Source organism: Dermochelys coriacea, chromosome 14, assembly GCF_009764565.3.
Source record: "Dermochelys coriacea isolate rDerCor1 chromosome 14, rDerCor1.pri.v4, whole genome shotgun sequence".
NCBI lineage: Eukaryota > Metazoa > Chordata > Testudines > Dermochelyidae > Dermochelys > Dermochelys coriacea.
The window spans coordinates 27149044-27166709 of NC_050081.1; the positions used below are offsets into that span (position 1 = coordinate 27149044).

The 17666-nt window shown below is 44.8% G+C and overlaps 1 protein-coding gene across 1 annotated transcript in view; it reads right to left on the reverse strand.

Moving 5' to 3' along the window:
- Positions 1-17666, reverse strand: part of GLP2R (glucagon like peptide 2 receptor) — a 143918-nt gene that overhangs the window by 37626 nt on the left and 88626 nt on the right. The window contains exon 10 of the mRNA XM_038371934.2: positions 3968-4056. Coding sequence (XP_038227862.1) covers positions 3968-4056 — 89 coding nt within the window. The remainder of the gene's footprint in view (positions 1-3967; positions 4057-17666) is intronic.

The window sequence follows — 17666 nt, forward strand, 5'->3', positions numbered from 1 at the left end:
ATTTTAGTAAGGGTGTAGGTGATAACTAAGATGGTTCTATTGCTCTTTAAGCTGGGTAGGTCAATGCTAAAATCTATGGCGATAGATAACCACGGCTGGCATGAAGTCCCCAAGATGTTTCACATGGGGGTGAGTGGTGGGGCAGTGTTTGTTGGAGAGCAAATATTGCAGGAGTTAATATATAACTTGATGAAAGGTTGCATCTTTGGCCACAAAAAATATGTGTGTTTTAAAGTGGCCAAAATTGGCAGCTAAAGGAGAATCATGTCAAAGTTTAAATGCTTCAAGCCACAGGTGGCCTTGTGGGACATATATATGGCCCTTGAAATAAAGGATCCCATCTTTGATGAGGAAACCGGGGTTAGGAAGTTGGTCACTGGCAGCATTCTGAGTTAACATGACTTTTGTCGTAAATGGGTCATTAAATAACAAGGATCAGATGAAGGGCAGCAAATTCCTTTGTACTATGGCACTGGCAAAATTACAATATATAAGGATTATAGAATATTGTTGAGTTCTTTCTCATAGTGTATTCCCTCTTAAGACATTGTGTGATGAGCGTTCTGGGTGCCTGAATGGTACATCAAAATGAAGTAAAATCTGGAAAAAAATAAAGACCACCGGTTTTGATGTTGATTCAGGGTTTTCACAGCATGTAGATATTCCAAAATTTTGTGATCTGTATATACCTGGGCAAGAAACTGGGTGCACATGGAGTTGATTCCGGTATCCATGTTGTTATGATAGTACAGCTCTGATTGCCACTTTGATCTTGTTTGCCTCAACTTAAAGGGTTTCACCGGATCTGAGGACCAGAATAGGTGTTGACAAAAATGTCTCCATTAAGTGGTCTAACAAAGACTGAGCTGCCCATGTTCAGGCAAATTGGGTATTTTTCTGGAGCAGTGCAATCATAGAGGACACCAGTCTTACAAAATCCTTAATAAAAATTGGTAAAGTTTTGCAAATCCAAGGAAATGTTGATGTTCACACACATTTCTTGGGGTTGCCCAATTCCTGATCACAGATACTTTTCTATTGTCCATGCTGATGCTATAAGCTACAAATTCCATGGAGGACTGGCCAAATTCACATTTTTCTAGTTTTGCGTAGAGCCCATGCTCATGAAGACATTCTAGTATTATGTGAATGTGTTGGTCATGGAGGAGTTGGGTTTCTGAGAAGATAAGAATATGATCCAGGTAGATCACCACAAATTGATTTAAAATGCTTCTAAAAATGTCATTAATGAAATGCTGAAAAGTGGCCAGGGTCTTTGAAAGACAGAAAAAGGCATCACCAGATACTCAAAATGGCTATACCACGCCTAGAACATGCACTTCCATTCATCACCTTTGGGAAACTAAACTAAATTATAAGTGCTTCAAAGGCTTGGTAAACAGCATTGTGGAGCACAATCTGTCAAATAACTCAGTGATAAAAAACCAAGGGGTATCTATTCCTAATAGTGATTCTACTCAAGACATGATAATTGATACAAACACAAAGTCAGACAACTTTCTTCTTCACAAATAACAGAGGAATACTGGCCAGAGAGGTCAACAGATGGATGAAATTTTTTGCAAGATTTTCTTGAAGGTGTTTCTGAAGAGCTTTTAGCTCTTGTTCCAGCAGAGTGTACATTCACCCAATGGGATCTTGGCTCCTGGCTTTAGATCAATAGGACAATTGTAAGGGTGATGAGATGGTAGAATGTCCACATTCCTTTTATCAAATATGTTTGCTAGATCTTGGTATTTTGCTGGGATCACAGGGACTGGGCTGGGATCTTTGGTCCTAACTATTCCAACAACATGGTCTGGACAGGCATTGGTTGGTAGTACCTTAATTGTTACCACAACTATGGACATCAAAGGTGTTTGAAGGACTAGGCTGAAGTTGGCAAATGTGTTGGGAACAATGCGCAATAGACCTAGTTGTGTTGCCTTAAGGGGGTTTGGTACTTGGTCCCACAAGGCACAACTGTCAGCAGTAACTTGACTTCAACTGCGCTTCTTGTGCCCTCCATGAAATATGTGGATCATCCAGTGTAAATCAAGTAATACTGAGGACAATCAGAAAATGCAGCAATTTGACTAAGTTGACTTCATGGTGATCCTGAATCATGACTTCAAGAGGGGTGGTCTCTTGGTTAACCAGGCCTGAAGAAAGCAGGGTACCATCAATGGACTCAACATAATCAGGAGCAGGTTTACATTAAATTGGGACTTTATGTCCATGAAATTACTGGATGCATCAGAGTTAACAAGTGTGCATTGTATAGGGCTGGACTCTGGAGATTCCTAAATTTATGCTCGATTTAAATTTCAAGGGACAGGTAGCCACAAAGTGGCCAGACCCACCACAGTATGACAAAGACCATTTTGGTGACAATGCTTCTTCTCTTGAACAGTGAGATGAGTTCAAGTTGTGTCAATGCACATAGTTTCAATCAGATGATTAGTTTGTGATGCCTGCAGAAATGTCATCACATAGAAACAAGTTTGCTGGAACTTTTTCTCTCCTGATGTCATTCAAACAAGCAGACATCAATCCAGATGTATAAATTGACAAAGGAGAATAGGGTCATTGATAGTTTCAACCAGGTCAACGCATCCTTATCAGGTGTCAAAAGTGGGCAGTGTAGTCTGAAATGGACCAGCAACCCTGTTTTAGGGAGTGAAGGGAGGCTTTGGTCACATGAGTGTAGTTTGGGTCATCAAATATAGTTGAGATAGCACAGATGAAATCAAAGTTATTCAGCATGGGACTGTACTGCTGCAGCAGCAGTGATTCCTAATTCAGAGCTTCTCTGGTCAGTAGGCTATTTATAAGCCCTACCTTGGTCTGTAGGGTACATAAGCAGCCAGAGCAGATGAAGTAGATGTCCATGATTCAGGAAATCACAAAGTTTCTATCTGTCACAAATTTACCCAGCAATGCGTCTGAGGGCCCCTATCAGATGGTATTGGGGGTTGAGAAGCCTGGAGAGCAGTATTCTGTACCTGTAGTTGCACCATTTGGTTCTGGAGGCTTTGGAGGTAATATCAGCCACAGGTATGTTAGTGTTTTGCATTTCCTAGTTGAAATCACGAAGGGAGGAGATGGGTTAGTCAGTGGTCTGCTCAAACTGTCATGGAACAAGATAAAACTCACAATAGACATGTTCAGCTGAATCACCCTCAGGCTTTATTCGAAGAACACAACACAGCACCTAATGGATAAGAAGCCAGGCAGCTGTTGTGTTGAGTAGTCAGACTGGCACTCACTGAGTTCCTATATAGCCAATGTGGGTGGCTGCTGGAGGGCAGCAACCACTAGTGGTTAAGCTATACTAATAAACTTACATTGCATGAATTCCTTACAGTCTCATATGCCAAGTAGTGCACAGCTTAGGTCTGTACCTGGATTTGAACCGCCCGGAGGAAAACTCAGCTGGCTGCAGGAAGTGATGGTGATGATTTAGTAGGTGGCACTCTGAGTCCTTACTGATCCCCAATACCATAGCATGGCACTAGGGCATGCTAAGGGATACAGGTGACTCTGAAGGGGTCGCCCTTCCCACCCCCCAGCCCCTCCAGGACCAGGGCTTAAGTCTTCACCCCCCAGATGTGGGAAGCATCAGGGGGTGATGTATGTTTTGAAAGAGGCATAAAATTGGGGTCCTAACAACTTATCACTCAAGATCCCTTAGCACTTACTGCAAAACAAAGTGTTGTGGTTACAGCTAGTACTGGTACCTACATTCAACTGCCCTACATTTCCTCTAGAGTTTCAGTTGGCAAGTCATTATTCTTCTCTTCCTCTCTTAAGACACTTGAGTTACTTGATCAAAATGGCTGCCATGTCTTACCACTTTGGTGGCTGTGTATACTTATATATATTGCATCGCACTTTTGGAACTTTCTAAAGGAAAGGCACCATGGTAATACAAATGACTAGTAGCACTTTGATATTTATCACATACCTGTATTTGTAATCATGAAAGCTCATTTGTTGGGCTTTGAGTTTGGAAATTAACAACTTTAGAATTTTTAGGAAGATGCAGAAATTAACCTTAAAAGAAAATATATATTGATTAGTTACAGTAAATGTCACTATACAGTAATATCAGTTATACATGCGTATATAATATACATCTGAAAAACTAAAAGAACATGAAAGTTGTAACTTCAAGCAGTCAAAAGTTAGGAAATGTCAATTATGTTTGCCTGTGCAACCTTCATTCTGCTCCCTTGTGCATATGCATTATGAGACAGTCTTTAAATATACTATCAATTTTAGTTTTTGCACATGACCCCTGTCTCATTTAGTGAATGGGCAATTATTCAATGTTTCCTTTTATCATCCTCTTGTAATGTGTGCCCCCAAGGCCTCATTTAATACACACCACCAAAACCACTGATTTCAACTGCAGGTGAGAGTACTCAGCACTTGGGAAAATCTGGCCCTAAGGTCTCAAGTTGGGCACCCAGAAAAAGAAACAAACAATTAGTGGCCAGTTGTGAAAATGTTGGTTTTAACAACTTGCTAGCATCACACAGAAACTCTGTGGCAGAGGCAGGGATAGAATCCAATTTTCCAGGGTTGCATTCAACTTCCTTAAACAGCAAACCATTCTTTCTCTTCCTGCAGCCTCCTGCCTCATTCACCACACAACTTCCAACTTCTGCAACAATGAGACAGGTCCTATGGACAACAGCCTCTTTCACTACACTATTCTGATTCATCCCCCAGGCAGATCCATCCTGTGCACTGAATGAGGCAGGAAAAAATATGTGATCATGTAATTAAAGATGGCATGGACAATCTTAATTCTGGAATTTCCTTGGTGACTCCCCATTTACAACTACATTTGGAGACCTATCAGTTAGCCAGTGTTTAATCCATTGAATTTGTGCCATGTTAATTTTATATCATTCTCGTTTTTAATCAAAATGTTGTGCAATAGCAAGTCAAACACCTTACAAAACCCATGTTGATTTGCATTACTTACATTTGTGACATTCTATACCTTGGGGGAGTGTCCTGGAACCCCCATCTTCCTCATTTTTATATAATTGTGATGTTACATATAAAGAGTGCCTTGTAAGGTATCAGGGGAAAGATTATGATGTGCTGAAAGTTGTTTCTCTATCCATATGTGTATATCATTAATGCATATGAAGTTATGATAATTGTGTTGTATGGTGGCCACTAAAACATGCTGTAAGTTGGGGAATCAGCCAGACATTAGCTCCCCAGAGGCAACAGCAAGGAAAGTAGCCAATACCCAGTGGGGTGTCAATCAACCCATCAACAACCATTGTCCAGCAAGGGAGCGACGAAGCGACTCACCTGCATGAGGCCACACCAGGGGAATTGCTCAACCTTGCCTGGAGAGTCAGTAATACACCCAGACATGCCTGGACTTGTGTTTTCCAAGCACATGGACTGAGGGTATAAATAGACACACTGGCCACATGCTTGGCTTTTTTTCCTTCGCCCACCTATGCAAGCATCAAGGACACTCTGAAGACTCCAACTGAGGGGACTGGCCCAGATTTCAAGGGTGAAATCTGTGGACTATGAACTGCAATATTCAGTGGGGGGAGAAAAACTACTTAGTCTAGTTGTTGCCCAGTCTAATGGGGTTGAGAGTTTAGACTGTGTGCTTATATCTTATTTATTTCTATCACTTAATATCACTTAAAATCTATCTTTTATAGTCAATACTTTTAACTGTTTATCTTTACCAGTGACTTTGTATGAAGTGTGTAGCAAATCTGCTCAAGTTTTGCAAAGGCTGGTGTATATCCACTTTCCATTGATGAAGTGGTGACCCAATTAATAAATCTGTACTGCCCATCTTGAGCAGTGCAAGACAATATATTCCTGAGGTACAGTGCTGGGAGCTGTAGGGATCTAGATCTGGTGCCTTTCCCTGTGAGATTCATGAGTGACTGGGTGTGGGGTCTCCACATGAGGTTGGTCTGAGTGATAACAGCACCTGGAGGGGTTTGCTGCTGATCACTTTCAAGGCATTGTGAGAGACAGCCCAGGCTGGAGAGAGGTCAGGGGGCACAGCAGTCCCACAGTCCCAGGCTACACCCTGGAAAACCTGTCACAACATTATTTTCCTTTAATTCTTGATTAATAAAGTCCAATATTCACTGCTCCATTATCTTGCCTGAGATTGATGTCAGGTTGACAGGCCTATAATTACTGGATAATCTCATTTACCCTTTTTAAAAATTGGCACTACACTAGCTAACTTCCAGTCTTCTGAAAGTTCCCCAGTGCTTCAAGATTTACTAAAAATCAGCATTAATGATCAAGTGAGCTCCTTAGCCAGATCTTTTAAACTCTTGGAAGCAAGTTCTCTTGCTCTGCTGATTTAAAAATGTCTAACTTTAGTAGCTTCTGTTTAACATCTTCCTGATAGTCACCCTGCTCTCAATTTTGATGTCCAGTGCTAAAGTGGCCACCAGCAGCCAGGAGGAGCAATCACAGGGAATCACATGCTCCAGCCAAGGGCAGCCCTTAGCTGGAGCATGCTCAGTCAATCTGAGGGGATGGCACCTGCACAGCGTGGTCACATGTAGCAGCCAGTAGGGATAGAAGCACGGTCCATGCAGATTGAATCTTCAAAAAATGTAGCTGCTAACCTCTAGCAAACCACTATTGAGCAAATGAAAACTGAGATTTTTCAGTCTTATAACTTGGAAAAATGTGGATTTTTTTTCAGAGGGACTGTAAAGGGAACATCCATGACACTAAGGACTCCCTCTGCCAAATGTCAAGTCCCTGCTCTAAAGTACAGAGGCATTAAGGCTTCTCAGTGAAGATGCTGTCAAGATTTTTTTAACGTGGACAAATAACACATTTCCCCCAATTTCATTTTCAGAAAAGGCTGACCTGTTTTTGCTGAAACTTTCAACATGCAAAAAACCTAACTAACTAAACCTTCACCTGATACAGACACCCAACATGGGAAATTTCAGTTCAAACTGAAATTAAAATCAAACTAAATCTGGCAAAGTTACAGGCAATTTAAAACAGGTTCTTCTAAGGGGAAGTGTTTGGCAACATTAGCTTTTGGTGGTGTGACCAGCTCCACGTATTTTTGTGAAGGTGCTGGTCATGACTCCATAGTTCAGTTTGAGGTGAGTTTAGTACTCAAAGCAGCAATTCAACCTTTTATTGTGCATGAAGAACACAGTGTATTCCTCTGAAATTTGTAGCACTTACTCTGTGAATACAGATTGATTTGTCTGAGCATTTACAAATACACTGTTAACTAGTCTATAAATTAGAATTAATTTGAAAACAGGTCGTTTAATTTTGTTTGGATAGGTTTTGCTAGCTTCCATGCTTATTCAAATAGGGCCTGGCTGGAGATGGAATCTTGCTGAGGAAGGAGAATATCTCCACAGCAGGGGAGGCATCCATTTGTTGGGGACACCGGGCATGGCCACTAGGTAACTCAAGGGGATGGAAGACCACGAGTGTCGATGAAGCCCCCTCGCTCTAGGCCCAGATGCCCCCCCTTCCCTTTTCTGCCCGGAGATACTCACAGCAATCACGCTGAGAAGTTTGCAACAGTGTATTGCAGGCGCAGACTGGCTGGAGCAAGATTAGGTCAAGCAGGACAGGAATGTTAGATAATGCTGAACAAACAACTCCATATATGTGGGAATAGATGATAAGAGGAAAAAGGGGAACTGGCTGGTATACCGGATTGGCTATATGGACACTCAGGGCAGCTTGCTATTGGATAAGTATGCTAAAGAATGAATGTATAAAATATGTGTAACTGCTTGCACTGGTGTGCAGGATTTGAGATTGTTGTCTCCCTGTACCGCTTGAAGCTTCAAATAAACTTTTCTACTTCTCCACCCCATTGTGATTATTGGGCGACGCACACCAGGCAACGAATCCAGCTGTTGCTTGCCTCGGGCACTCTGTGCCTGCAACAGTTTTTGGCATCCCTGGATGGGCTAGAGGCTACAACACAAGCCTTGCCCAGATCCCTTGCGGGGACCGGTGGGTGAGGACTCCGACCAACGCCCAGTGCACACCGGTGTGATTCCCAGCGGCCTCGGAGGGGCATAGCCCAACCAGCCCCGTAGGGCACAATGGTGCAACGCGCCTAATAAATGGAGAAGTGCCACAGGCGATGGTGGGGAACCGGTCCTTCAGATAAGGTAGGAACCTTTTGAAATCCAGATTGTCTGCTCTGTTTTGAACCTGAGGACGCCCAGAGTTACCCTGTAGGCATGGGACAGGGACAGAGCTCAGGAGGGAGGGCACAGTGTACGCCCCAGAGTGTATCCTAGCAAATTGGAAGGTATTTGGATCGGATCCGATGACTAAGAATAAATTAAAACGATACTGTACAGTTGACTGGCCTCAATATCAACTAAAGGACCAGGAGTAGTGGCCACCAGGAGGGTCAATTAATTACAATACGATCCTCCAGTTACTTTTGTTCTGTCAGCGAACAGGGAAATGGAATAAACATCTGTATGCGCACTTGTTTTTGGCTTTGTGTAATCGATCAGATGTCTTACAGCAATGTAATTTGACTCCGACTGGTTTGGTAGTGGCTAATGTTAGTCCCCAGACCCCCATCCCCACTGTGATGGCAGGTCCGATGTCCCCTTTGGCCCCCATGCCCCTGCCTGATAGGGCCCCTACATGGGCTTATATCTTTTACTTACCGAAACTAAAATCTCCCGTACTGGTGTGGAAGGGCGTCCGGCCACGACTATGAACGTCTATACCCATGTGCCCTTTAACCCTATGGATTTGGCTGCTTTCAAAGTACAGGCAGGAGAGTTTTCCACCAACCCGAGTAGGTTTATTTCAGTTTTTGAGGGCTGCCTTAGCAGCTATAAACTGGATTGGGACGATTGCAACATCCTCCTGCGCACCTTATTGTCTGAGATCGAACGACAACAGGTCGTCTCCAAGGCAAGGGAGGAGGCACAGAGATGGTACGACCAGGATCGTAATAATGTCCCTAACCCGGATGAGCAGGTTTCCCGAGTAGACCCCGAGTGGAACCCAAATGATCCCGCAGGTATGACCCGGCTTACCACCTATAAGCAGTTGCTTTTTCATGGGCTCCGTCACTTGGCTGTCCGACATAATAATTGGGCAAAACCATAAGAGGTAATGCAGGATCTAAAGGAAAGCCCAGGGGCCTTCCTACAGCGTATTCGGGATGCTATTCGACAGAACACCAATGCAGACCCCGATGATCAGGAAACTGAGGCAATCATTAAGGGAATTTTCATGAGCAGAGCAGCCCCTGATATTAAGAGAAAGTTACCAAAAAAAGAGGATCTAATGGTCATGACCATGGCACAAATCTTAGAGACTGCAAACCGAGCTTATAGTCTAAGGGAGGCAGAAAAGGAGAAAAAGCAAGTTAGAATGATGGTAGCGGCGGTACAGGCTGGCACTACGTGAAGTGGCCGGGGAGGAAGGGGCCGTGGACGCAGACGTCCGGGCCCGCAGGAGAGACGACTGGGTCGCAACCAGTGTGCCTTGTGTAGACAAGAGAGACACTGGAAGAATAAGTGCCCAGAAAGAAATGGAAAGGGGGCGCCCGTATGATGGCAATGGAGGAACAGGAATAGGGGTGTCGGGGGAACCCTGAGTAAAGATGCGGGTGGGAAGTTCAGAAATAGACTTTTTAGTGGACTCTGGAGCAGCACGAACTGCCGTGAATCGACCCCTTCAGTTGCCGGTGGCAGACTGCCTTACTGTGGTGGGTGCCACAGGCAGAGGCACCAAGTGCCCAGTGTATGCTCCAGCAGAATGCGCTTTGGGAAATAGGACTATATCTCACAAGCTGGTCTACCTCCCCGAGTGCCCGATGCCTCTGCTGGGACGGGATCTGCTTTGTCATCTAGGCGCCACCTTGCAGTTTACTCAAGATGAAATAACCCTTACCCTACCCCCCAAGAATGCATGGATCATGACCCTTACAGTTGAGCCCTCAGATATGCAAGCCCCAGAATGGAGCCTGTGGGAAGACCGGGTGTACCCTCTAGTGTGGGCAGCGGGGGTCCCAGGAAAAGCTACCCATCAAGTCCCTGTTAAGGTTCAGCTCCTGCCAGGAAAAGGCCCGGTGCAAGTTAAACAGTATCCAATTGTGAGGGAAGCCAGAGAAGGTTTACAGGACACTATAGATCGGTTCCTAACATATGGAATCCTCCAGGAATGCCAGTCAGCCTGGAACACTCCCATCCCACCCGTACGAAAACCTAATGTATTACCACGTATTGCTTGGTACAGGATCTAAGGGCGGTTAATGAACGGGTTAAAACTCCCCCTGGTTCCAAATCCGTATACCTTACTGGCTTCTGTAGGAGGCCAGTATATCCATTTTTCGGTCCTCGATTTGAAAGATGCGTTCTTCGCTATTCCCATAGATACCTCATCCCAAGAAATCTTTTCTTTTGAGTGGGAGGACACAAAAAGGGTTAAAAAGCAACTATGCTGGACAGTATTGGCCCAGGGATTTAAAAATTCCCCCACCCTTTTTGGCCAGGCTTTGGCCAGGGATCTGGAAGAGTGGAACAACGAGGAGGGGGCTCTTCTTCTTCAATATGTAGATGATTTGTTAATTGCTACAGTGGGCCTAACCCCATGTCTCAAAGCCACTGTGGGTCTCCTGAATTTTATTGGCCTCCGAAAATATTGGGTATCGAAAAGCAAGGCTCAAATTGCCCTCCCGATGGTACAATTCCTGGGGTTCCACATAAGGCAGGGGGAGCATCAGCTTTCCAATGAGAGGAAGGAGGCTGTCTGCCAGGTTCCCGTTCCCATTAATTGTAAACGCCTCAGAGCCTTCCTGGGCATGGCGGGGTTCTGTCGGATATGAATCCCGGAATTTGAACTGTGCGCTAGACCCCTGTATGATTGTGTAAAAGGAGCAGATCATGACCCCTTCTATTGGACCCCAAAGGCCGACAGGGCATTTAAAATCTTGAAAAGGAAGTTGATGGCAGCTCCAGCTCTGGGCCTCCCGGATCTCACTAAGCCGTTTCAGTTGTACGTACATGAACGAAAGGGGGTGGCCCTAGAAGTGCTCACACAGTTGTTGGGAGCATGGAAACGTCCCATGGCCTATTTCTCTAAGCAGCTGGACCAAGTGGCAAAGAAATGGCCAGCGTGCCTGCGGGCAGTTGCCCTGACGCTGGCTGAAGCTGAAAAACTAACTTTGGGAGGGACAATACAGATATATACCCCTCATATGGTCCTAGCCTTATTGGATGCAAAGGAAGGCCTTTGGCTCACCCAGGCTTGGATGGCTAAGTACCAGGCTAAACTTCTAGAGAACTCTGAAGTCACCTTACAGTCTTGCCCCTCCCTTAACCCCACCACCCTCTTACCGGAGACTGAGGAACAGGAACATAATTGCTTAAAGATCATAAATGCCCAATACTCTAGCCGTCCGGACTTAAAAAATATACCCGTCCTAAATGTAGATCGTAAGTGGTATACTGATGGTAGCAGCGCTGTGATAGATGGGCAAAGGAGGGCGGGCTATGCTGTCATAACCCTCCATGACACTGTGGAAGCCAAGGGTTTGCCCACTGGGACCTCTGCCCAGCTGGCTGAACTAGTCGCCCTGACCCGTGCGCTTGAACTGTCAAAAGGAAAGCGGGTCAATGTTTTTACCGATTCAAAATATGCCTTTGGAGTGCTACATGCTCATGCTGGCTTATGGAAGCAAAGGAAAATGCTGACAGCTCAAGACTCCCCAGTCAAGTATGGGCCCCAAATCCTCCGGCTCCTAGAAGCCGTACAACTCCCCTCGGAAGTGGCCATGGTACACTGTAAAGCCCATCAAAGAGAAGATCAAGATGTGTCCAGGGGCAACGCCCGGGCAGATAGAGAAGCTAAGCATGCTGCCACCCTGATATCCCCTCAGACTGAAAATGCCCATATGCATGCCTTTATCCCATCCGTGGGGGAGTTTCTGACCCCCCAGTACTCTGGAGAGAAGAGACAGCTAACCGCAAACTCGGTCTCCAGCAAAAGGAGGGATGGCTCCATTCCCTGGAAGGGAAGGTCCTTCTACCGAAGGGCCTGATCCAGCCAGTGTTACAAAAATTACAACAAACCACTCATGGTGGCAGAGAAGCACTTATCCAACTAATGGAAAAATACTTTATAACTTCTGGACTCCGACCCCTGGCTACCCAGGTACAGGCGGACTGCTTAGTCTGCCAAAAAAATAACCCCCGACCAGGACATCCAGAGCCACCTGCCCCTCTGGAACCCACTCCGGGCCCCGGACGGGTGTGGCAAATAGATTTTACTGAGTTTCCTCGGACCCAAGGGTACAAATATCTCCTTGTCTTAGTGGATCGATTCAGCGAATGGCCAAAAGCCTTCCCATGCCGCAATTGCACTGCCAGGACGGTGGCCCTTAAGTTTGTTAAGGAGGTCATTCCTCACTTCGGACTTCCCCAGTGGATGAAATCTGACAACGGAACACACTTCACATCAAAGATCGTCCAAAGCATCTCGAATGCCTTGCAGATCCCCTGGAAACTCCATACGCCCTGGAGACCACAAGCCAGCGGTGTAGTAGAGCGTACCAATCAGACCCTTAAACGACATCTTTCAAAAGCGTGCGAAGAGGCCTCCTTGCAATGGCCTGATGTCTTACCCCTCGTCCTGCTCTGCTTCCGCGCCCTCCCAAAGGGTAGATTAGGGCTTAGTCCCTTTGAAATTATGTTTGGGAGGGTATGGCCTATAAATGGCACACCGGTTCTGTCAGGGGAGTGGGAGCTGGGTAATGGTTTTTTGTCTCACTATATGTGTTCCCTGTCTGCTGTTCTCTTGTCTCTTCACAGGTATACTAAAGACTCCCAGCCTCTTCCCTTGGACTCTCCAATCCACTCCTTACAGTTCCGCGACTCTGTGCTTGTTCGCACCTGGAAAGACGAGCCTCTCCAGGAAAAGTGGAAAGGACCCTATGGCTTCATCTCATTGGTCCTCTTAACTTCAGGCTTCAACCCTGTCTCCTCCAGCTGTGGCTACTTCTCCCCCTGCCAGCAAGAGGCTGCGTCTCTGTGAGTGACTGAGTACCAGAATGCCAATAAATAAATAAATAAAAATGCTGGAATGGCATTCCAGAGCATTCCAGCATTACTTGAGCCCTGGTTTCTGTCCAGATTTCAGGCCTTCTAGTTCAAGTTCTCAGGCTGTCTACTATCCAACCAACTGATCTCAGCCACGTTTCCTCTGACCTGCTGCTTCTGCTCCCATGCAGCCTCTGGTCCTTCCCATTCTTGTGCTCTGAAGGCTATGGAGTCCCTGCTAGCCTGACATTGAGCTCAGTGGGAAGAGAGATAATACACAGCATGCAGCAATGAGCAAGCAGGCTCTATATAGCAGTTTCAGATGATATTATGATGATACATAACTAGGGAAATGCAGTCTAGATGAATTTACTATAAAGTGGGTGCAGATCTGGTTGCAAAACTGTACTCAAAGAGTAATTATCTGTAGTTTTCTGTCAGATTGGAAGGATGCATCTAGTGGGGTGTGATGCTGTATGGAATCTGGGGGAAACTTGAGGATATTATGAATATTGATATTTTAAAACTGCAATGAGTCATGGCAGATATGCCATGTAAGATATCTGCAAAAATGTTATAATTTGCCAAATATGATAATCTCATTTATGTGTTGTATCACCTTTGTAGTTTGGATTATAGATATGTATGTATGTATGTCTGTATTACAAAACTTGTGCTATACTTTTGGGTGACACCCCCAGACAGTTTGGCATCAGCACTGCCTAGCCTGCTTGATGGCCCATTAAGAACCATCAGCTCTACAATTGACCATTGAGAGAAGGCAAGGGATACACCATTTGACTCAGCAAGCAATGTAGGGGCATGCCTATAGACAGAACTCTAAGGCTTTCAAGCCATGTTCTGGGCAGCTTGTGTTTGGGACAAAAGAAGCACAAGCTGCAAGGTAAAAGACTAGAAAAGGCAGGTTCATCTTCTCCATTTTGTCTTCAATCCTGCTTCTTACCTCTGGAGGAACTTTTCTACAAACGAAGCGCTGAACAAAGGACTGACTGACCCATCCAAGCTGTGGATGTGTTCCAGAGGGACTTTCAAGCCAGCAAACTCACCAATACTGCTAGGAACCAGAGTAGCAGCCGTGTTCGTCTGTATTCGCAAAAAGAAAAGGAGTACTTGTGGCACCTTAGAGACTAACAAATTTATTTGAGCATAAGCTTTCGTGAGCTACAGCTCACTTCATCGGATGCATTCAGTGGAAAATACAGTGGATAAATGATTTATATACACAGAGAACATGAAACAATGGGTGTTATCATACACACTGTAAGGAGAGTGATCACTTAAGATGAGCTATTACCACTGCGAGGGGGAGGGGGAGGAAAAAAATCTTTTGTAGTGATAATCAAGGTGGGCCATTTCCAGCAGTTGACAAGAACGTCTGAGGAACAGTGGGGGGTGGGGGGTGGAGAAATAGTTTTACTTTGTGTAATGACCCATCCACTCCCAGTCTTTATTCAAGCCTAAGTTAATTGTATCCAGTTTGCAAATTAACTCCAATTCAGCAATCTCTCGTTGGAGTCTGTTTTTGAAGTTTTTTTTGTTGAAGAATAGCGACTCTTAGGTCTGTAATCGAGTGACCAGAGAGACTGAAGTGTTCTCCAACTGGTTTTTGAATGTTATAATTCTTGACGTCTGATTTGTGTCCATTTATTCTTTTATGTAGAGACTGTCCAGTTTGACCAATGTACATGGCAGAGGGGCATTTCTGGCACATGATTGCATACATCACATTGGTAGATGCGCAGGTGAATGAGCCTCTGATAGTGTGGCTGATGTGATTAGGCCCTATGATGGTGTCCCCTGAATAGATATGTGGACAGAGTTGGCAATGGGCTTTGTTGCAAGGATAGGTTCCTGGGTTAGTGGTTCTGTTGTGTGGTGTGTGCTTGCTGGTGAGTATTTGCTTCAGGTTGGGGGGTTGTCTGTAAGCAAGGACTGGCCTGTCTCCCAAGATCTGTGAGAGTGATGGGTTGTCCTTCAGGATAGGTTGTAGATCCTTGATGATGCGTTGGAGAGGTTTTAGTTGGGGGCTGAAGGTGATGGCTAGTGGCGTTCTGTTATTTTCTTTGTTGAGCCTGTCCTGTAGTAGGTGACTTCTGGGTACTCTTCTGGCTCTGTCAATCTGTTTCTTCATTTCAGCAGGTGGGTATTGTACTTATAAGAATGCTTGATAGAGATCTTGTAGGTGTTTGTGTCTGTCTGAGGGGTTGGAGCAAATGCAGTTGTATCGTAGATCTTGGCTGTAGACAATGGATTGTGTGGTGTGATCTGTGTGAAAGCTGGAGGCATGTAGGTAGGAATAGTGTTCAGTAGGTTTCCAGTATAGGGTGGTGTTTATGTGACCATTGCTTATTAGCACCTTAGTGTCCAAGAAGTGTATCTCTTGTGTGGACTGGACCAGGCTGAGGTTGATGGTGGGATGGAAATTGTTGAAATCATGGTGGAATTCCTCAAGGGCTTCTTTTCCATGGGTCCAGATGATGAAGATGTCATCAATGAAGCACAAGTAGAGTAGGGGCATTAGGGGATGAGAGCAGAGGAAGCGTTGTTCTAAGTCAGCCATGAAAATGTTGGCATATTGTGGGGCCATGCAGGTTCCCATTGCAGTGCCGCTGATTTGAAGGTATACATTGTGTCCAAATGTGAAATAGTTATGGATGAGGACAAAGTCATAAAGTTCAGCCACCAGGTTAGCTGTGACATTATCGGGGATACTGTTCCTGATGGCTTGTAGTCCATCTTTGTGTGGAATGTTGGTGTAGAGGGCTTCTACATCCATAGTGGCCAGGATGGTGTTTTCAGGAAGATCACCGATGGATTATAGTTTCCTCAGGAAGTCAGTGGTGTCTCGAAGATAGCTGGGAGTGTGTCTGTGCAGATTTGTTCTTGTGCTTTTTCAGGGAGTTTCTTGAGCAAATGCTGTAGTTTCTTTTGGTAACCCTCAGTGGGATCAGAGGGTAATGGCTTGTAGAAAGTGGTGTTGGAGAGCTGCCTAGTAGCCTCTTGTTCATATTCCGACCTATTCATGATGACAACAGCACCTCCTTTGTCAGCCTTTTTGATTATGATGTCAGAGTTGTTTCTGAGGCTGTGGGTGTCATTGTGTTCTGCACGGCTGAGGTTATGGGGCAAGTGATGCTTTTTTTCCACAATTTCAGCCCGTGCACATTGGCGGAAGCACTCTATGTAGAAGTCCAGTCTGTTTTTTCGACCTTCAGGAGGAGTCCACCCAGAATCCTTCTTTTTGTAGTGTTGGTAGGAAGGTCTCTGTGGGTTAGTATGTTGTTCAGAGGTGTGTTGGAAATATTCCTTGAGTCGAAGATGTCGAAAATAGGATTCTAGGTCACCACAGAACTGTATCATATTTGTGGGGGTGGAGGGGCAAAAGGAAAGGCCGCAAGATAGGACAGATTCTTCTGCTGGGCTAAGAGTATAGTTGGATAGATTAACAATATTGCTGGGTGGGTTAAGGGAACCACTGTTGTGGCCCCTTGTTATTTCCCCACCCTCCACTGTTCCTCAGACATTCTTGTCAACTGCTGGAAATGGCCCACCTTGATTAGCACTACAAAAGGTTTTCTTCCTCCCCCCATCCTGCTGGTAGTAGCTCATCTTAAGTGATCACTCTTCTTACAGTGTGTATGATAACACCCATTGTTTCACGTTCTCTGTGTATATAAATCTCCCCACTGTATTTTCCACTGAATGCATCCGATGAAGTGAGCTGTAGCTCACGAAAGCTTATGCTCAGATAAATTTGTTAGTCTCTAAGGTGCCACAAGTACTCTTTTTCTTACTGCTAGGAACCTGATATATGGACTTTGAAATCTTTGAATGTAGGTGACTGTGTCATAACCATACAGCTAAAAGGGTAGCCTAGAATTCCTCCTTACCTGTAAGGAGTTAAGAAGCTCAAATAATCTGGTTGGCACCTGACCAAAAGGACCAATGGGGAAAGAAGATACTTTCAAATCTTGGGGGGAAGGCTTTGTTTGTGTGTGTTCTCTTGAGAAGCAGAGAAGCATCAGGTCAGAAAACTCCTTCTCCTATAAACCATCCTAAAAGTCTCACATATTACAAATTGTAAGTAAAAGCCAGGCAAGGCATGGGAGGGATTGCTAGCACTTTGGAGAACAGGACTGGAATTCAAAGGGACATTTCAAACTAATTCTCCAATTTATCAATCAATAAGATGAAATTCCATAAAGACAAATACAAAATATTACATAGGAGGAAACATAAAATGTACAAATGCAAAAAGGGAAATAACTGGATAGTTGGTAGTACTGTTGAAAAGGATCTGGGGTTATAGTGGATCACAAATTGAATATGAGCTATCAATGGGATGCAGTTGCAAACAAGGCAAACAATTGTTCACTCTTCTCCACATTGGTGAGGCCTCAGGTGGAGTACTGTGTCCAGTTCTGGGCACCACACTTTAAGTAAGATCTGGACAAATTGAAGAGAGCTCAGAGGAGACAACAAAAATGACCTATGAGAACAGGTTAAAAAATGGGCATGTCCTCAGAAAACAAGACTGAGCAGGGACCTGCTAACTGT